Genomic DNA, 22,163 nt, shown 5'->3' on the forward strand with positions numbered 1-22,163 from the left:
AAAAGAAAGGAACACAGAATTCAAGTTTTCTGACTGAGTTCAAAACTTGTATCCCTACATTTTTGATATCCCCCAAAGATACTTGTTTTTCTGTAATTGCCTCCATTGGTTCAAGTCAAGGTTCCTAAATTATATGGCCTGATGGAGTTCCTTGGGGCTTCACCAAACTTTTGGGTACTTAGCACAGTAAGTCTGCACATACGCTGTTACTCATCGTATTTCCCAAAGCCTAAAGAAATCAGGTTAGGACTAAAGAAAATCAGTCATTGAGCCAAAAAGAAATTCAATGAAGAGAGCAGATCTTGAAAGTTCTCATACAAGGAAAAAAAAATTGTAACCATGTGTGGTGACAGATGTGAACTAGACTTACTGTGGTGATCATCTCGTGACATATACATATAGAGTCATTATGTTGTACACCTGAAATTAATACAATATGTTAATTATATCTCCATTAAAAAGAAAGCTAGGTCTTAAAAATTAAATAATTTAGAACCAGGCCAAGCTACAAAGTATTAAACCAAGATGATAAAAAATTTTGAATCATAACCAATCATAGTCATAATAATTTTTGTGAAAGCAAATGACTTTGTATTATTACTAAATAAAATATTTTATTAAAAAATTTAACAAATCTAGCCTTTCTTGTTTTTTTTTTTGAAGAAACATTTGTATGTGAGGGTGACAGTAATTGTGCTGTAATAGGGACACTTGGCTTATATTATGTTATTTATACATGGGCAAACTAAAATGGAGAATTGAGACAAATAGGACAAATTGTCCCAAATCCACTACTGAAGAAGAAGAAACTGATCTGGAATTCAAAAGTGGCCCAAATTGGATGTGTCCAGTAACTGGACTTATCCAGATAATTCTGCCATCTCCCAGTTTGTCACAACAGGGGCAAATATTGTTTGAGGGCTTACTACCATGTGAGAGGCATTGTGCTGATTTCAACGGATTGGCTCACTTGATCCTGCTCCAGACCCTGTAAGATAGAAATTACTACAAGACCTACTTCAGCTCAGAGAAATTATAGTATTTGCCCAAGTTAACCCAGGTAGCAAGTAGTAGAACCAAGATTCCATTTCAAGCCTGTCTTATTCCTAACTCTTAACTACTATGCCCAGTGATAGCAGAACAGTAGAAATGGTAAAAATTTGGTAGGCAAGTAAAGTCAGTGGGCTGTCTATCATGATTTTAAAAACCTAGCTGCAAAAACCAAAAAACCAAAAAACAAACAAACCTAGCTGCAGAAATAAGCTACGTATAAACTTCAAAGTTTGTTCAGGAAAAATATCCAGTCTCAAAGATGAGAAACCACAGCTCAAAGAAGTCAGGCAGTTTAAAGGCCATAAAACAATGGAACACAACTCTTTCAACTCCTGTCTAAAGGCCAAATCGACTTTAACCGTCCAACATCAGTTATGTCATATTTAAACATTGACTCTGTCTGGTCCAGGATGACAACATTCAGTTTCTCCTGTCGCTTTTGTTATTGGATATGACCCTGTCAGATTTTAAATTCCATTCTTAGCATGGAAGCTTAAATCTTTTTCAAAGCAACCTTGAATAATAATAAATTCACACAAGCTTAGCAAGTTAAGTAGTCATCGTGTGGCAAAACACAGTGGATGGTGGTTTTGTGTGCTGCTTGGGGATTGGGTGTTTATCACACAGCAGTGGATTTCATAAATTCCAGGGTTGGGCATATTTCTAGTGGGGGCACGCTCGGCTATCATGAGAAGATGCAGTATTAGATAATCAACAACAACGACGAAGTCAGCCAAGTTGCCGCCCAGAAATTATTTACCAGAGCAGCTGCAGTTCAGAAATGCTAACAAGCCAGTCTTCCTGGGAGTGGGCCATGCTCAGCTGTAGACCACTTACAGCGTTTTCTCACTTTACTTTGCTCCAGAATCAGGAGCTCTGTGTAATGCAACGGTTTCTCCCTTCCTTGCTTTATATATTGTCTTCCCCCAAAACTGAACCTACAATTAATATTTGCTATCAAGAGGGGGCAGTGGTACCTAATCATGTAGGTATATGCCCTAGTTGTTCTGTGCTGAGGGTACGCAGCCTTCTCCTGTGTGTTTAAATATTTACAGAAGCTGAAGCTTAAAGGGTAGTTTAACTTAAACACTCAACCAAAAATAGCCAGTCTCACAGAACCAATTCTTATGTATAATTTAATATTATTATATTTCTGAATTCTCTGAGCATCTTGAAAGAGAGAAACCCTTAACTCCTTTTTTATTTACTTGCTCTGAAGTTGATACTTTTAGGTTTTTATATAACTCTCTAACTCTTACAACTTCTCTTAAAATTAAACAGCCTTGGGCTTCCCTGGTGGCGCAGTGGTTGAGAATCTGCCTGCTAATTCAGGGGACAGGGGTTCGAGCCCTGGTCTGGGAAGATCCCACATGCCGTGGAGCAACTAGGCCCGTGAGCCACAACTACTGAGCCTGCGCATCTGGAGCCTGTGCTCTGCAACAAGAGAGGCCGCGACAGTGAGAGGCCCGCGCACCGCGATGAAGAGTGGCCCCCGCTTGCCACAGCTAGAGAAAGCACTCGCACAGAAACGAAGACCCAACACAGCCATAAATAAATAAATAAATAAACAAATAAATAAATATTAATTGACCTACAACACATACAATTTAAGATGTAAAGGAAGTGACCATTGAAACTACAAACCCTAAACTCTTAAAAAAAAAAAAAATTAAACAGCCTTGTAGCTTCCTTTACAATTAAGAATTATATATATCTACTTTAGTCTCTCCCTCAATCAGCTACATAAAGGAGGACTTGCCACTTGGAAAGAAAAAGACAGAACCCACGCTCCAGTCCTTTTCTCCTGCAGTTTCTCATATTTCCCTTCCCTGTAGTCATTATGGTGAAATGCTTGATTGCCTCTAAGACAGTAACTTTTTACTCTTCAGTACAAATATCTCAACAAAAGTCTGCAGTAGTAAAAATATGTGAAATGATAAAATAATTACTATTCATAATAGAATTTTATTACATATGTTTCACAAATACTGGTTTTCTTTAAGAGAATCCATGTATACAGCACCCAAATTACTGCAGATTCTCAGTTGGGCATGATTTAATGCTTTTACTATATTTAAAGAGTCCTTCCAATGCTAAAGAAAAATCAAGCTAAGTTTAGTCACAGAACAGGGCTCTAAATTCTTATCTGAACTACCTGACTTACCATGTGATGCACTGCACACCACTCTCCCTGTCTCTGCCAACATGGCTGCTAATTAATTGTCCTAACCTTGTGGAGTCACAAAGGGACTAACATGGATGAACGTAAAACACATTCATGGGAATGTCTGAGGGTGAGATTAAAGGAACCAAATTGCTTCCTCATTTTTAAATATCATAATAACTATTACTACTAGTAGGCATACAACTACTACCCTCTCGTACATGTAGGATGCTATGAAGTTTACAAAGTGCTTTGATTATGTCTTCTTATTTAATCTTTAGGGCTGCTATTTATTCATACTCTCAACAAATAATTTTCAGGGCCTGTGGTGCTGTGCATTATTCTTAATGCCAGTTCTACAGGGACTGGAACAGGCTCAGAGACGCTAAGTAACTCGCCCAGGTCTCCGATTGTCCAAGGCTCCTGATCTGTGGTTTTCTAATCCCTCGTCCTTCCATCAAAATGCAACTGCCCTGATTTCTATCAATCCCTCATCACTACATAGTGTGATAAACTAACTTCAACTGTGATGTTAATGATTGATAATGGCTTTATGTGTTCTGCTTCCCAAATAAGGGCATTTTAACCTAAGCTGTTGGTGCTTCCCAAATAATCACAGCCAAAGGGGATGAGTAATGTGACAGGCAAATGGAACAAAGGTATGGTGAGAAGGGAAAGGAGGGGACACAGTAGTTTGAGATTCCCCATATTATAGGATGCCTGTAGCTGCCTGACTACTCTGCTCTTAGACCAGGAAGAGACAGGGCCGTTTCTACTTCCTGAGTGGGACTAGTGGCAATACGGGAGTCTTACAAAGGGTTGTCACCTCTGCATGTGACAATGTCCTGTGGCCCACTTACCCCCACCATACCCCGGTGCAGCTCCTATAATCCTCTCAGTCACACTTCTCCAGGACAGCAACGGTGCCCCCTCACACCCACCCAGAGTGTCCCCTTAGCCAGTGCAGAGCAGAGGGTGAGACCAACTGACTCAAGCGGTCATTTGATTCAAGCTAAAAAAATCCTTTCCCTCAAATTATCTAAGAAATTGCCCCTTTCTTCTGCCTTGCTTTGGAGACAGTTAATGGGAAAATGTCCCTCCCTCTGCACAGTGAACAAATTCATTCACTATTCCTACTCCGAGGTAAATACTGCACTCGCGCTCCCCTTCTCCCTCTCCCTGAGTTACCAACCCTCACTTGGCAATATCCTCCTCGACCCCTGGCAGCTCCATTGAGGCACATTCACTATATAGTCACATAAAAGACAAAAGATGAGTCTGGATCAATTTCAGGAAAATTCAGGTTAAAACATGGAAATCCAGGAAAGTCAGAAAATAAGGTTAAATCCCTCAGATTTAGCTGTTCATCTTAGTTGAATTTACCAAACAGTGGTTTGGGTCTCAGAGACATCAGTTATTCCTCTGATCTAAAGTATTATCTAGCAGCCTGTAATGCTTCCCAAACTCCTTCTCGACAGGACAGGGCGCACATAGATAATGATAATATTGGTATAGTCCTCTGGTGCAAACAGCTGGAGATTTAAAAACTGATAAAGTCAGAGGCCACCAGCTCCAGGTCGCTCAGGCCACTTCAGGTCCTACTAGCCCAGACACTAAGAAAGCTAAGGAAACCAACATTGTGGCAACCAGTTAGGAAGCTTAATCCTTGTAAACCATAGCCTAATGTCCTCTTAACCAAGGTGCTGTCTCATCTCACCCTCAACTCAGCCAGTCCCCTCCGTCTTCCTTCCCAACCCCACTCCCCCATCAATCAAGACAGCCCTCCCTTTCAGGGAAGCCGCCCTCTCCCACCCCACCCAAGGCCAACGGCTGTTCATTCCATCAATACCCTTTCTTCATTCTAAGGTGAACTATTCCTAAAGATGAAAATGCCTAAGACCCTGTCCTAAGAGCTCATCTGCATAATCATCTTCAAAAACAAACACGAATTTCTCAAGGAACAGAAATGTCCTCAGCCCCTGCCCTGTTCCCCATGGCATCATTCCCTGCCCCCAAGTGCCAGAACTAGAAAGGTCCCTTCTCTAAGCAGAGCGTGTGACTTGAAAACTACCAGCTTCAGTCACCTCTGGGGCTTGTTTAAAAATGCAGATGTCTAAGCTCCCCCTCCCTTACTAAATCAGAATCCCTGGGGATAAGGCAGTAATCGACACTTTAAACCAGCCCCCCAAGGTGATTGTTCTACACAGTTCCAAACCAGAGTTCGAGAGCCTCTGATTTAATCCAGCTCGCTCTCTTTACAGAGTAGGAAAGTAGGAAACAGGCACAGATGAGGTGAAATGGGCTTGTCCAAGGTCACACTGGCGTTAAGGTGACCAGACCGGGCCCGGAACCCGCCTACCCCACTGATTCGCACAGCACCAGCTAGGAAGAGCTCGGGATCTGGATGTGTCCACCACCAGCCCGTGCCCGCCCCCCCACCCCGAGCCGCAGGCCCCCGCACTCACCCTCTTGTAGATGTCCTCCCTGCTGGCCTCATACTTCTGCTGCATGCGCTCCTCCAGGAAGTAGATGCGCAGCTTGAGGCTGAAGTTCTCCTTCTTCAGGTCATTGAGGTGCTGGGACAGAGTGCGATATCCATTAGACATGGCGGGCAACCCATGGGGAGGAGCACACGCCCAGTCGCCCCCTCAGCCCAGGAACGTGGTGCAGCTGCACCGCGGCATGAAGCGAGCCGGCGGCGACGCTGCGAGGCTACGGCGACATGGCCCTGACGGCTGGCGCTCCCTCCCGCACTTGGGCCTGGGCTCGCTGCTCTGGGTGCTGGAGCGCAGCGCGCCTTCCTTTTTTACCTCGGGAGATATTTGCGGAATCCCTGACAGAGGAACATGCTGCGTGAACTCAGACACAAGTGGTGTAACCCGACTCCAAGCTAGGACTCGGCTCTCACCCTCCCTCAGCCTCTCAGGCCCAACTGTAGGCAGTTAACAGTTTCTCAGAAAAGAGAGGGGGCTGACCCTCAGAAGCTTCCAGGAAGTGGGGAATGGGAATAATTCAAGGTGATGGTTGGGTTGCAAGGACACAGAATGGCCCACAAAATGGTGACCACGTATCAGATATCCCCCTTCTGTCAGGTGCAAATCTTAAAGAACGACTAATCAGGGGGGTTTCTAATTTCCTTGGATGATCCAGAAGCTCACCTCTCATCAGTTCCTTCCCAGTTTTTCTCCCTGGACCTTTCAAGCCCTGAGGCAGTTAAAGAAATAGCCTTTATTACCATGCCCCTCCCCCCATACACACCTGAGCCACCTCCAAAGAAAGGGCCAATCTTCTAGTTCAGTGGAATCTTTGCAAAATCTGTTTACCAGTTACACAAGCTCCAAGAGGCAGGGTCAAAGGTTCCTCCCTCTAAGGGATGAGGGCGAAAAGAGGGTGGGAGGTGATGGAGGGAGGCGTCAGGCTGGAGCCCAGAGATTTTACCCAGTCACTAGTTCTTAACTCCGGCACCTGCCAAGTGGAGCTAGGCACTCATTACCAGATCCTGCTCCTAAAGCAATTTAAGATCCTTGAATGACAGCTGCAACATTAGCAGGAAGTATTATTTATACCACACCACACGGGACACTGAAGGTGACTGGGAGACAACCCCACAGCACAGATACCAAACACGAGTTCTTGGTTGCAGTAACACTAGCTTGAAAACAAAACTAATATTAACATCCAAAGTAAAGGAAACAAAAACTTTATACTTAATTCAAGTATAAGGTTCCTCCCCAACCTACCTGCTCTTCATCCTTCTAATTCTTTCTTCACTCTTCATAATAATTCCAATCAACCTCCCTTTTTGTACACAGCAGGTAGTATGTTGGGCATGAGGAATACAAAGATGAAGACAGTCCCAGCCCTCCAAGAGACAGGTGGCCATAGAGATGTAGGTGCATATGTTTTACACTATAATCCTCCAGGCCTGTGTCATTCAAACATTTTACATTTCACACTGCAATCCAGTGCATGCACACACACACACAACTGAAGTAAAAGTTCCCCAAAGTAATGTTAACCGTCACTATGTAGGATGCACTCTGATATTTCCTATTCCATTTCTCTTTTTGGGAGTGACCCACTGAATTGATTCCATGACCCACTAATAAGTTTTGTCCTAAAGTTTGAAAAATACTGAATCTGTGGGAACCCAGAAGAAAGAGTGATTCATTCTCGTTGGGATGGTGAGAGAAAGAAAGCTTCGACAAGGAGTTGCACTTGCACTTTGCCTTGAAAGACAGAAAAAATTTGAGTGAATAAAGTGGCCTCAGGAGGGCATAATTAGAACTGAGCATTCTCTCAACTAGAGCTGGATTATAAGTAGGCAACACATTTCTTACCTAAACCACTGGTAACTTAAGACAATATATTCTTCATTTTTAAAAAGTGCACACATTTAAAATGCATTTAGCTAATTTCATTAAATCTGTGCTCTTAGAATAAATGAATTTCACCTAGGCTTAGTTAGAGACAGTGAGGAAGAGAAAAGTCTAAGATAAGACTCAAGAAGATCCTTTTCTGGTCCCAGCTGTGTTACTAAATAGCCGTATGACTTTGGGAGTACACATCTCCAGAGGCCTAACTGTCCTCATTTATAAAATGAAGTGGTTGGAAACGGTGATTTTAAGGCCCTTTCCTGGTCTAAGCTCCTAGAGGAATAACCTGGTTATTATTACCTCCATTTTGCACAGGGGGGAACCAGGCGCCAGATTCTAGATTAGTGTTTAATCATGCTTTTGATGTCTACTTGGATTCTTTCATCATGTACGATAATTTAATAGAAGCTTTATGGAAAGTAAAATTGCATATGAATGCAGGTGTTCTTATCCAACCTATATATTTCTTTCTTCACATTAAGCCTATTTTCTCTTATGCCCTGTGATCCCTTGTTCTTTTCCTATCATCTCTCTAGCCTCTTCTCTGTGTTGTTTTTTTTCTTTTTTTTTCTTTTTTTCCTGGCTCTTTAAAGCTACTACTTAAATGATAATTAGTCATTAGCCTTCTGATTTTTTTCTCTTCACACTTTCTCCCTTAGAGAGTTTATCCACTTTTAGGGCTTTGACTTTTGCCTCCCAAACAGTCCCCAAACCTCCAACTGAGTTGTCTCACCCAAGATCTAGCCCTACATATCCAGCTCTTTGCTAAATAGTTCAACTTGAATGTGCCATTCTCACGACAAACCTCATGGCAAAAACTTTTGCAACAGTGTCTATCATGTCTGCCAGAACTCATCCAGCTAGTTCTTCTCCTAATTAAAGCTAAAAAACTCCATTATTTAAAAAACATTATTTTCAAAACTCAAATCTTATCCTGTCATCTCCCTTACTTAAAACTCCTTCACAGGCATCTCATCACTGTTAGTATAAAAGAAAAAAAAATCACACCCTCTCAAGATACCCTGCCTCTTCTTTCAAGACACTTTCTCAAGTTTGAATTCCACCCAAACAAAGCTTTCCCTGCTACGCCAGACTGGAAAAACTTTTTCCTCTTGAGCTCCTAAGGCAAATACTAACGTTTGGCAAGTGCTCATATGCTGCCTCATGGTACTGCTTTTCTGTTGTCCTGCAGGGTTATTTACACATTTTAGAGCTTTTAACTTTTTCATGTGCCTACCTCTCCAACTAGTCTGTAAGCTGCCCAAGGGTCAATGACTTATATGTCTCTCTATATTCCTTCAGCTCCCACAATTGCCAAGAAGACCTCTCCAGTTAATTCTTCCCACTGTGCAGTATACAATCACCTCAATCAGACTAGAGTGTTTTGAGGGCTGGCAAGGCATATTTTGTGTCTTTGTATTCTCATTGCAGAATATTTAGGACGCACTCCCTAAATATTTGTTAAATTAATGAATAGATAATTATTGCATATATATTTCATTTTTTGCTGATTTGATCTGTTAAATATGGGCTAGCTTGCTTATGTTAGGTTGGCCAAAAAGTTCGTTCAGCTAAGATCTTACGAAAAAACCCAAACAAACTTTTTGGCCAACCCAATATTATTCTCATAACTTTCCAATGATATAGAAAAGTTTGTTTTAATGGTTCCAAAGAAACTACATCTGCTAGAATGGTGACTAGAAAAATAATGTTTTGTTCACTTAAATTTCTAAGTTTATATGCCCATCTTGACTTTTCTCCTGAACTCCAATCTACACCTAACTTCCTAGTAGAAATCTCTACTTGAATATAGACAGTTCATACTCGTGATATATAAAACTGAATTCTTAATTTTTCCCAGCACATATGTTCCTTCCTCTTTGGACCCCATTTCAGTTTGTAACCACCAATATTTGCAGTTGTTTGGGCCAAAACTTTCGAATTATTCTTGACCCTTCTTTCTCATGCATATCATCTCATCTGTCTGTAAATCCGTCTATCAAGATTTCTATTTTCAACACATATAGAGAAGCTATCTACCACCACTGCCACTCGTACCTTTGCCACTCTGGCCCAAGATACTGTGATCTCTCCTCTGAGTTATTTGAATAGCCCCTTAACTGGTCTCCCCACTCCCACTCTTGCTCCCCTATAGTCGATTCTTAGTGCGGCAGTCATATCTCTATGAGGGATACAAAATGTCAGATTGCTCCTCTGCTGGAAACCCCCAGTGGCTTCCCATCTAATTGAGAGTGAAAGGCTAAGTCAGTCATTTTGTTAGCCCATAAGTCCCAAGGCCCTGCATAATCTGGAGCCTCTCCCCTACCCTCTCTTCTACATTTTTCCTACTACTCTTCCCCTACGTACTCTGCCCCAGCCACACTGTTTCTCTTTGCTGTTTCTCAAAAACACCAAGCACCCTCCCTCCTCAAGGCCTTTCAGCTTATTGATCCTTCTGAATAGTATGCTCTTTCTTTAGTTATCTGCATTCTCTTCCTCCCCCTCTTCAAGTCTCTGATCAAATGTCACTTTCTCTATGAGGTGACCACCCTATTTAAAACTGTAACTCACCCTATGCCTCACCCCAGCTCTCCATGTCTCCCTTCATTGTTTTTTTTAATCCCATAGCACTATCATCTTCTAAAATATTATATTTACTTATTTATTTTGTTTCTTGTCTGTCTCTCCCTACTAGCATGTGAACTCCATGAGAAAGCCAGGATATGGGCCTCTTTTGTTCACTGCTATATCACCTGTACCCAGAATGGTGCCTGGCACATAGTAGGTGCTCAAAAAAATATTTAATAAAAGAATGGATGAATAACTAACCTGCTGACTTTGACTTCATTGGATTTAATCCTAATAGAATTCAATCTGTATACAAGATTATGCAGATCTTGTAGGAGGCAGAGCATATCTAAAGGTAATTTTATAAGTAAAATTAATTCTTCTAACAGACTAATTTTAATGCACAATGCAGAATCTGAACTATGTACAAGAGTTCTGAATAAATGGGGAATAATATATGATAAATAACAATCAAAGGGCAGTATGAACTGTACAAATAGTAAAAACTATAGAAATTAGGAAAGAGAGGCTACCAGAGAAGGTTCCAGAGAGAAGTGACATTTTTGCTCTCCTTAAAGGATGAATCAAGTTTGTATAGGCTGGAGGGAGAATACAAGGCAATCTAGGCAGGTAGAACATAAGCAAAGGTGCAGAGGACCAAGTGGACTGAAACAAAGGGCACATGCTGTCCTGTAGTGGGTGAACAGAGAGGACAGGAAGTGAAGAACCATTTTAGAAAGATCTTGAAAGTCAGGATGAGGAGCCTGAGTTTGTTCCTTTAGCAGATCCTGGTTCTCAGTTTGAACAAAGGGTGAGGAACTACTTACTACTTACTTTATTTGCTTATTGCTTATGTTTTGTTTTACTTGTTTGTGTTTTGTAGCTTTAGCAAACAGAACCACACACACCTGGGTTGCTCACTAGACCTCCTAAATCAGGGCCTCTCAGAGTTTTGGATAAGCTCTGCACTGCTTAGGAAATAAACACTGCAGGTTCTTGAGCAAGGGGCAGTGCTTCTATCTTTGTTCTTCCTTTTTAATGTAGTGTATAGAAAATCTTTACTCTTCTCTGAAAATATTTTTTCCAAACGTTAACAGTTCTCCCCTACTCCTTCCTTAATTTCTTCTTCCCACCGCTTCTTAATGTATTAGTCCAGACTGGAAATAAGACTTTAATAAGAACTCAATCAATGCCAACAATAGTAGGAGATTACAACCCAGCTGTTGTATGTCATGCCCCATTAACATAACCGATTGTCAAGTCAGCCTTTAAAAAAACCAGCCTCAATTTGCTTAATCATATTCAGACTCCCCAGATAGTTCTTACAATGGAAATGCTTGAAAACATATTAATCTCTTACCAATCCTTCTCCTAAAAATACAGTTCCACTCCACTAAAAATGATTAATCATCTTAATTGACACATTCTTTTCAAATATAATGAAACTTTTGCAACTTAACTCCACTAATTTGATATCTGTGATAATTCATAATTTTACATTTCATGAAAATAAAAATATTCTTAAATAACTTAATATGGTAAGCAGAGGAACAGGAGAATAGTGTTTTAAGCAACCCTTGACATTTTACTATCCACTTACAAATTGGCAATAAATATTATCACTATTATACATATTTATCTAGGTGGGATAGCACAGAATTGTGGAAAGGGCAATAGCTTTTGAACCAAGGAGATCTGGGTTCAAAACTCAGCTCTGCTATTTTCTAATTGTGTGAGTTTCGGAAAAATACTTAATAGTAATTAACTGTAGGAAAGGAGTCAGGAGGTCAGATTGGGGTAGGCTATTAAGAGTGTTGCAATTGCATCTGTAATGTGAACTTTTATTTTTCAATATGAGGCAAATAGAGAGAAAATAATATTTGTTAAAATTTAGATATTGGGGGGACTTCCCTGGCCGTCCAGTGGTTAAGACTTCGCCTTCCAATGCAGGAGCTGTGGGTTCAATTCCTGGTCAGAGAGCTAAGATCCCACATGCCTTGTGGCCAAAAAACCAAAAAAACATAAAACAGAAGCAATATTGTAACAAATTCAATAAGGACTTTAAAAAAATGGTCCAAATCAAAAAAATCTTTAAAAAAAAATTTAGATATTGGATACATGGACAAGTGTTTTATTGTTCTTTGTATGTTCTTGTCTGTGAAATAGTTTATTATTTTAAAAAAACTATTTTAAATGGGATGAAACTAGGAATTACAGGAAGGCAGCTTTCAATTAAATATAAGAATAAATTCTCTAGTAGAGTTGGATGTAATGAACTTACTGCCACACTCCATCCATACATTCATACATCAAATATTTACTTAGCACTTACATTATGAGAGATAGTAAATTTCCTGCCACAAAAAGGAATCAACTGAAACTAAAGAACCACTTGTCAGGGATATTGTTAAGAATCTTCACACATCCACTAGGAGTTAGTTCTGGAGAACTTTTAAGGTCTTTAGCCATCCTGAGATTCTATGTTTGAAACATATTTTCTCATAGAAACAATATTACCAAAGGCAGCACCAATGAGCGAGCTGTCACTTTTTGAAAGATCTCAGAGCACCTCACCAGCTCTCTTATGGTAGAGCCCTAAAAGGTAGTGGGGGTCTACCTGTTCAGACTGAGTGCTCTGGTTGCCTTGCGCAGGAAGAGGAAGAGGAGATAAGTGAGCGTAAAGGATATGATATTCCAAGACAAAAGCAGCAACAACGACTGGGGACCTAAGGATGACCCTCAACAGGCTTTGCTAACTGTTACATTTTCAAAACAGACCTGTGGGAAAGTCACACCAATGGCTGGAGAGTGCTTCCCACTCTTTAGCACCCAGGAACCCTACTTGTTTTGGATTAGACGGCAGGGATAGACACGAAGGGATGGGGCAAGGAGAAGGAGGAGGATGGTTTGTTTCACATATAAATATTTTATTTGTAATACATCTATGTGTCTGGGAGTCCCGATGCTTTTCTGGTAAAATCTAAGATGGAGAAATACAGAAGTTTAATTACTGGCTGTTTTGAATGACTTTGACTTGTATTACAAAATTAATTAGATATAATGACACTGTCTTCACAACAACAATCACTTGTATAGGATTTGACAATATACAAAGCACTTCCATATATGTATTATTTCATTTTATCTTCATTACAACACTGTGAAGTAAGTGGATTGGATATTATTATCCCCATTTTATACTCCAGGAAAGTAAGACATCAGGAAGTTAGCCGATTTGCTTAGCTAGAAAGTGGAGGAGCACAGACTACAGCTTCCAGCAGTCTGACCCATATTTCATACTCATCAGGGCCTTAATCATGACCCTAGATGACCCCTGTGAACCTAGGATTCCCCTGTGACTAATAAGGTACTTCCATTTCTACCTCAGGTCCCTGCATCTTTTCAAAAAGTATCCTTCATTATAAATAATATTGCTTGTGACTTCAGAGGATCTGACCACCTGAACCTATATAAAACATAGTTTTCTCCATTTTCAAGGTGACTAAACCAAAGCTAGTCCTCAAAAGATTAAACATAGGGTTACTATATGACCTAGCAATTCCACTCCTAGGTATACACCCAAGAGAAGTGATACATATGTCCACACAAAACAGAAGCATCATTCGCATAGTCAAAAAGCAGAAACATCCCAAATATCCAAAAACAGAAGATTGAATACACAGAGTTTAGCATATCCATATAATGGAATACTACTCAGTCATAAAAAGGAATGAAGTACTGACACATGCTACAACACGAATGAACCTTGAAAACATTATATAATGTGAAATAAGCCAGGCACAAAAAGTCATATATTACATGATTCTATTTATATGAAATTTTCAGACTAGACAAATCCATAGGGAAATTAGATGAGTGGTTTCCAGGGCCTGGGGGAAGAGGGAACAGGAAATGACTACTAATGGGTGTGATGGGGTTTTGGGTGGTGATGAAAATGTCCTGGAACTAGATAGTGGTAATTGTTGCACAACTCATTGAATATACAAAAAACATGGAATTGTACACTTTAAAAGGGTGAATTTTATGGTATGTAAATTACATTTCACAAAAGCTGTTATTTAAAAAAGAAGAAAGAAACCAAAGCTGGGAGAAGTAACATGTCCAGTCCTTTGCCTTTTACAAAGGATTTTTTTATGATAAAGATTCAATTCAAGTTCAATTCAATTCAATTCCGTTAAAAGCAAATGGTTTAGAGCTGACCATTTCTAAATGTATATTACTCCTACTTAGATTATGGGGCCCTAACATAAAGGCTAGATAAAGTATACTTTAAGTGGCCCTCAACATTAAATACTCATGGATTACTATGTTCTATCAAAAGTTAAAGTTTTGTTACAATCCTTAAATAAAACAGAAAGAAAACATGATCCACCCTATATTTTGACAGGAAAAACATACTCATTAGGCTGCCCTGAAGAATATGCATAACTTCTGCCGAACATTCTAATAAGGAAAATGTCAATCGAAGTCAATCAACTTGGTCTTCCACTCATCAACCCTTTCACTTCCACACAGGGTTTGTGTCCAGTGTTCCAGAAGTCAGTTGTTGATGCCTGCCTCAGAAAGCAGACTGAGAACTCTACAAACATCTGGCTTTTCTTCTTTTGGGTTGCACAATAAACAAATCTTTCTTCTGAAACTCTGTTTCTGAAATTTCAACATAATCCCTGACGTTTCAGTCTTTTAAATGCTAAAATATTAACAATATCATTCAATTTTTTCCCCTTCAACTCAGAAGCATACTGATACCCATCCTCTACACAGCCTTTTCTTGAAATAAGTGGCCTGATGGCAAGACAGCTAACAACAGAGCTATTACATCAGGTCAATAAATAAACCCTGTCTTAGGCAGCATCATTATATAGATAAATGGCAGGGGTTCCAGTGATGTTCCTGCTGCCTTCCCCCACCATAGATACACACCCACACCACCCCCAGTGACCCTGGAATAACAGGGTGTTGTCATCATCATACTGGAGCACTACGAACTATATAAAAACAAAACAAAACAAATAACAACTTCCCTGGTCACCAAAAATAAATGGCCCAGCCAGAAATAGCATTGTCAGAGACAGTTAAATGAGTTCCATGGCAAAACAACAGTTGAGCTGCACTGATGCTGGGAGCTCCCAAGGATTCCTAGGCTCCAAACTAGATTCTCCTACAGTTTGGCCCGACCAACAAGAGCAGGACTTGGTGTTGTTTGTTCACAACTGGTTCGACCCAGGAAGATTATTTGCTGAGCTTTTAGTATTCAGAAGGGAACGTGTCAATTTATGGCCTCACCTATTTTTCTAGATTTTCATTAATTCTTTCTCCATCCTTCTCTAGGAAAGAAGGTGATTTCATAGGCACAATTAGGACTTTGTCTAGGCATAAGAGCTGAGTTCACAGTGATACCATGAATAACCATGGTAGTAACAATAAGGCTTTGACCGAGAGTAGCAGGTGGTAGGGGGAGATAAAACCAGCTTGAACCCCATTCTATACTCTAGTGCTCCAGCCATGACAAAAAGCCTCCTGTTGCTGAACTTGCTCTCTGTTGCCTCTAGGACTTTTCACGGGTAGCAGTGTCAGCCTGGAAAGTCATTCCTCTTCAATTTCCATTCAGCTCTGACTTCACTATCTCCAACTAGCCTGTACGGATTTGAATTAGATATTACCTACTAGAGGAAGCCCATCTGACCCTAAAGTCTGGGTAAGGGCCCCTCCTGAGTGCCTCCACAGCATTGTAATGATTACATTCTGTTGTAATTGGCTAATCTGTAAACTCCATGAGGGCAGGAACCATGTTTGCCTATCCATTATTGTATGTGCAGTGCTTAAGACATTATGTTGTATACACTAAGCACTTTAGAAATATTTGTTGAATGATTAGATAAATAAAAGGAATGCACATTATTAAAAATTCAGATAATACAAAAAGTTATAAAGAAGGTAAAAATCATGGCTAATCCTATCACCCAGACCTAATCACTTTAAATATTTTGGTGTATATCCTTCCAGACATTTCTAGTTTTTCTCCCTCAGAAATGAGATCTTATAAATACTATGATATCGCTTATATGTGGAATCTAAAAAATACAACAAACTAGTGAATATAACATAAAAGAAGCAGACTCACAGACATAGGGAACAAACTAGTGGTTACCAGTGGGGAGGGAGGGGCAGTATAGGGGTGGGGGAGTGAAGGTACAAACTGTTGGGTGTAAGATAGGCTCAAGGATGTGCTGTATAACAAATAGCCAGTATTTTTAATAATGGAAATGGAAAGTAACCTTTAAAAATTGTGTAAAAATAAAATTTTTTTAAAGAGATCTTATTTTATGTAATATTCAAATTGTTGTTGTTGTTCTGCTGTTTAATCTTAAATTTGTTATTATTATTACAGACATCCTTCCAAGTCAGTACATTGTTCTGTGATGCTCTGTTGTATGTGTACCATGGCTGAAATAATCAATCCTTGCCTTGATGAGTAATAGATTGTTTCTAATATTTTATTAGTATAAAAACACTGAGACATTCATCCTTCAACACACACCTTTTCATACTTGATCACTGTGCACGTAAAAGCTAGAACAGGCCTGGCACATAGATTGTACCCATATACTGAGTAGATGAACAAACAAATGAATAAGGGGAGCAGCTGTACATAGAGTGGCATAATGAAATTGTGGCTAAGAGTTCAGGTTCTGGAATCGGTACACTTCTGTTAAAATCCCAGTTCTAGCACTTTCTAGCAATCACTAGTCTTTTCCTAGCTTCAGTGTCCCTCCCTGTACAAATGAAAATAATGGTTGTACCAACCTCAAAAGACTGTTTTCAGAACTGAATAAGATAATGCAAGTCAGGTGCATTCACAGAGGTCTGCACAATGTAGTACTCAATAAATATTAATTGGTATCATTATTTTTGTTATTTTAAAATTTTATCATTGGAATGGAAATTCCTCAAGTCCATAGGAAGAAAGACAGAGCTTCTCTTCATACAGTGAAGAGGAGAAGACAACAAGTTCTAATGAGGACACAGAGAGGAGACAACAAAAAATAAGAAGGATTATTCTCATTCAAGTGCCATTTTCTCTGTGGAAGTGATTGCTCTTTTCTGTGTTGGTAACCATACCTTCCAGAACTTTCAGGGTTGTTCAATTTTTGTAATTTCATTCTTTTTGATAAAGTTACTTTGTTAATTGTGTAACCAAATGTGAGCCAATATTTATAACTTTGTAAAGTTTACCTATACGTATGAATACAAATTAGAAAAAATGTTTTGTCCTAACATCTAGGTTTTAAAGACATACATTTGATTGGCAATTACTCTAATCTTGTGATCTCTTCCACTGGTGCCTTAGATGTTATTTAAATTAAATTTCGTGTAATTTAAATTTCTTATGTCCCTAATCAGAGTGTATGCTCTCTGAGAATGGTAACTCATATACACCTCTGCATCCTCTACAGCACTCAAGACTCATTCCTTTTATTCATAGTTCTTAAGAAAAATGTGATTGATTTGATGCCTATTTTTGGCAGTGTTGCTTAGGAATGAAAATGTTGCCAAAGTTCTGTGGAATCCCTCTGAAAAGTCATGTTTAACAAGAAAGAAAAAATCCTGTCCTTATGATTGCTGAAAGTTTCAGATTTATCTCCCCTTCCCTTCTCATCTAATAACTTTTTGAAAGTCTCAAGACACTAGTGAAACCAAAACCAGTATGCTTGGGGCACTGTGGTTTGAGGAACATAAATGCCATTTTCAAAAAAAAAAAGAAAGAAAGAAAATGTACTTCACCAGTAGCTTTCATTTTCCAAGGCTGTAATTAAAGAGAAACTCAAGAAGCACTTGAAATGGCTGGACCTAAAGGCAGAAGTGACATGACCCAGACTCACCTAAACTAGAACAGGAAACCCAGGCCGTGATAACTCAGATCTCCATAAAGGTAGAAAAGTCTCTTTTAGGACTCACTCCCCGCACCCCACTCCCCCAGACTTCAAGACCCAAGTGGAAAAATGTGCCAGGATGGGTGGGGCCTCAACAGGCTGACTCACTGTGGTTAGATTCAGACTGCCCAGAAAAGCTAGCTTCAGACTATAATTAAGCAAACATTGCAGCTGGTCTTGTTGGCATTTTCATGTGAAAGACAGCATTATTAGAAAATGTGTAAACAGGGGAGGGCAGTGGAGGCCTCTTCTAGACCTTAAAGCCACAGACCCCTACCCTTTCCATGGTTTTTCTATATATAGCATTTGCCATTTTGATTCTCTGCATAAAACCAAATTGCACACATTGCACTAATGTAACCTCTCCTTCTCTGAATGGTCCTCTCATTCCCCCAAGAACCTTGACTCCTGGAATTATCTTGGCTCTGCCACTTTATACCTGTAATAGCTTTCATCAAGTTCTTTGAGTCTTGGTCTCTTCACTCATATAATGGATGTAATATAATATCTAATATCTATCTCATAAGTTAGGAAAATGAACTGAAAAAGAGCTGAAATAAAATGTGTTAAATGTCTAAAAAGTGCCTAGTGTTTAATAAACACTCAATAAATATTATTATTAGCTATTATTATGATCTTCTTAATAAATCCTGTCAAATATTTCAAAAGGTCTCTGCTTTCTTTCTCTTACTTTACATTTATAATTTTATGATCCCAGTTTAGGTAGACAGTTATCTCCCTTTAAACTCACCATTAAAAATAAGTGTACTTTTCCCACTTGGCTCTGTAGTACAATGGATAGCGCATTAGACTTCAAAAAATAAATGTATTTTTCCTGACTTCTCAGTTTCCTATCCTAACCAATTAATTAATATACCAATACCCTCTTTAGAATCATTTTACTTACTGTGAATACACTCAGTGAATACTGAAGTAGAAGCCAGGGGGAATATAAGTCCAATATAACACCTAATCTTCAACACTTTTCAACAAATTTAGTTTAATTGATGAACATCTACTGAGCACTTACTATGTACCAGCATTTATGCTAGGTTCTAGAGACTAGAAAAAGGTGAACAAGAGGCTTTCCGCCTCTGAATTGCCTAGAGTCTGGGTATATATTTTGAGATTGGAGAATGAGCGGAGGCATCCTAAAAAGAAAAACAAATAAACAAAAAACTGAACCTGAACTGAAACTTGAAGGATGAGTAGGCTTTAACCAGGTAAAGAAGAGAAGAGAAAAATTATTCTAGGCAGCGGGAACAGCCAGAACAAAGGCTTGGAAGTATGAAACAACTTTGAATTGCAAGCAGTTCAGAATTAATGGAATAGAAAGCATGTGATGGAGAATACTGGGAGATAAAAGTGGATTTACAGTTTACCTAGGGAAGATAGAACTGCACTCTGTGCCCATCTAAACAGGAGGAGCTCATGATTCCAGGCCTATATGAGTCAGCACTTTTATTACCACCAACATAGAAAGTACTATTTTAGGTCACAAAAATGACGAGTATTCTCAGCACATTATGAGATGCTTGGTAAGTTCCTTTGTTACTCTTTGTGCCTTTATTTCCTGATTTATAAACTGGTGTAATAATCATGCTTTCTTCACAGGGTTTCCATGAGCATTAATTGAGATGATACTGCACATACTTAGCACACTACTTGACACACAGAAAGTGATTAACACACGCTAGCTAGTGTTATCTATGTGCTGCTCTAGTCTCGCTCACCCCAGAGATGCTGGAGGTGGGGTGGGTGCTGTGATCAGTGAGAAAACATATAGGAAAGAATTTTCTCAACATATGACTATGGCCATTTGACATATGACTATGTAAAATGACCCAACAACCTGTCAGGATTTGTAATCATGGTACCTAAACTCCATGATCCTGAAAAAGTCACAATCTCTATGAGTTCTGGTTCCCTCACTTGAAAATAGGAACAGTGATGCTTGTTTCATGCAGGTTTATAAAGACAAAATAAGGCAATTTATGAGAAGCACTTAATCCACTTCTCAAGTCTATAGCTCTGGAAAGAATAGAGATCACTCCATCAATGTATCTTTGGGGGGCGGGGGGAAGCGCCTTTAAAACAAAGCTGACAAGGTTTAAAAATTAATTAAATCATTCACTCATTCAAAAAGTACAAATGAAGCATACATACTAAGCAAAACTCTTTTATCATGGGGAACAATACCTATTAATTTACTTCTACCAGTATAAAGTTGAGTAGGCTCATCTGTGTCACTATTTCTGACCCCTTCCCCCTGCCTATCCTTCTCTAGCCTCACTCATACTGTTGGTCAGGGATACAGAATGCAAAAAAAGAAAAGGAAAGAAAACTATATCTTCAAAGCTGTGTTCCCTTTGCCCCTTCCTCCTGCACCAATATAGTGAAGAAAGATGCTGTCACTTTCACTTGTTAATTGACCAATGATGTATTTTCCATAATGTGCCAGTATTTACATTTTTAGTCTATTATCACTTACTCTGGAATCAAAGCCTCTTTTCCCTAGAATTTCCTACATCAACAAATATTTCAGAAGAAATCACATTAACTGATCAATTAATTTTTACTGATTAAGTATCTTTAATATTACTTCTTTCCTTGTTCTAAGTCTCCCTCCTTACCTCCCTTGACTAAGTCTGTTCAGGCTGCTTTAAGAAAATATCACAGACTGGGTAGCTTATAAACAACTGAAGTTTATTTCTCACAGTTCTGGAGGGTGGAAGTCAAAGATCATGGTGCCAGCCTGGTCAGGTGAGGGTTCTCTTCTGGGTCACAGAATTCTTGCATCCTCCATGGTGGAAGGGGCTAGGAATCTCTCTGGAGCCTCTTTCATAAGGCACTAATCTCATCCATGAGGGCTCCACCCTCATGACTTAAGCACCTTCCAAAGGCCCCACCTCCCAATGCCATCACCTTTAGGGGTTAGTATCTCAACATATGAATTTTCAGGGAACACAAACATTCAGACCATAGCATCCCTCTAGCCCAGTCTCTTATCAGATCTATACATGAACATACTTCTCTTCCTTTCACCCAAATTTCCCCTTTGTCTGGAATATTATAATCTCCTTCTCTAACCGGTAAAATCTAACTCAACTTTGAAGACCTCACTCAATGTGCAGCCCCATGAGAGGTGTTCTCTTGTAGGAGGCCCTTCTCTGTCCTTTAATAAAATTAAACATTCTCTCCCAAGATCTCAGAGTACACTGTCCTTATCTTTACCATAAGGACACATTATATTGTAAGTAATGCAATGTCTGTACTTCCCAATAGACTATTACTAAGGATAGGAATAGCATCTTATTTGAAGTGATCAAGTATTTGTTGCAGGGATAAGTGAAGTAAGGATGCCACCATGGTCTGAATGTGTCCCCCTCGCCCCCATTCATATGTTGAAATCCTAATCCTCAAAGATGATGGTACTGTATTAGGAGATGGGCCTTTGGGTTTCATGTCTTATAAAAGAAGCTGCAGAGAGATCCCTAGCCCCTTCTGCCATGGGAGAACATAGTGAAAAGGCATCAGCTATGAACCAGTAAGAGGGCCTTCACCAGAAGGTAACCCTGCTGGTGCCCTGATCTTGGACTTCCAGCCTCCAGCACTGTGAGAAATAAATTTCTGTTGTTTATAAGCTACCCAGTCTGAGTTATAGTAGCCTGAATGGACTAAGACAGATGGATTCCTGGCTGCCCAGCCCAGGCCTGTATCTCTTTGACATCTGCTTCATGCCCTGGAGGAGCCGACCTTTCTCTGGCACAAACCTTTAATATGTCCCTTTCCCCTTTCCGAGTACAGATCTCATCCTTCATCCCAAGGAATGCATGATTTAAACTTTAGAGAAAATATCATGTTATTTAGTGTTTTACCAGTTTTTAGGGTGGGACACTGGAATGTGTCACTCTCCCTCCTACATTTTTTTTTCTAACTAATGTTTCCTCTAATTTTCAAATCCTTTCATGGAGATTCTTCATACAGCAGGTGCTATCATTCAAAGTCTACAGAATGGATGGATGGGTGAATGGATGTAAGAATGAA

The 22,163-nt window shown here is 39.6% G+C and overlaps 1 protein-coding gene across 3 annotated transcripts in view; it reads right to left on the bottom strand.

Annotated features, from left to right (window-relative positions):
- Positions 1-22,163, bottom strand: part of PDE4DIP (phosphodiesterase 4D interacting protein) — a 216,511-nt gene that overhangs the window by 142,458 nt on the left and 51,890 nt on the right. For all 3 annotated transcript variants that reach the window (XM_082457572.1, XM_082457570.1, XM_082457569.1), the window contains exon 4: positions 5,683-5,793. In XM_082457572.1, the coding sequence (XP_082313698.1) occupies positions 5,683-5,793 (111 nt within the window). The remainder of the gene's footprint in view (positions 1-5,682; positions 5,794-22,163) is intronic.

This window comes from Balaenoptera physalus (assembly GCF_965194825.1).
Source record: "Balaenoptera physalus genome assembly, chromosome: 1".
Lineage (NCBI taxonomy): Eukaryota > Metazoa > Chordata > Mammalia > Artiodactyla > Balaenopteridae > Balaenoptera > Balaenoptera physalus.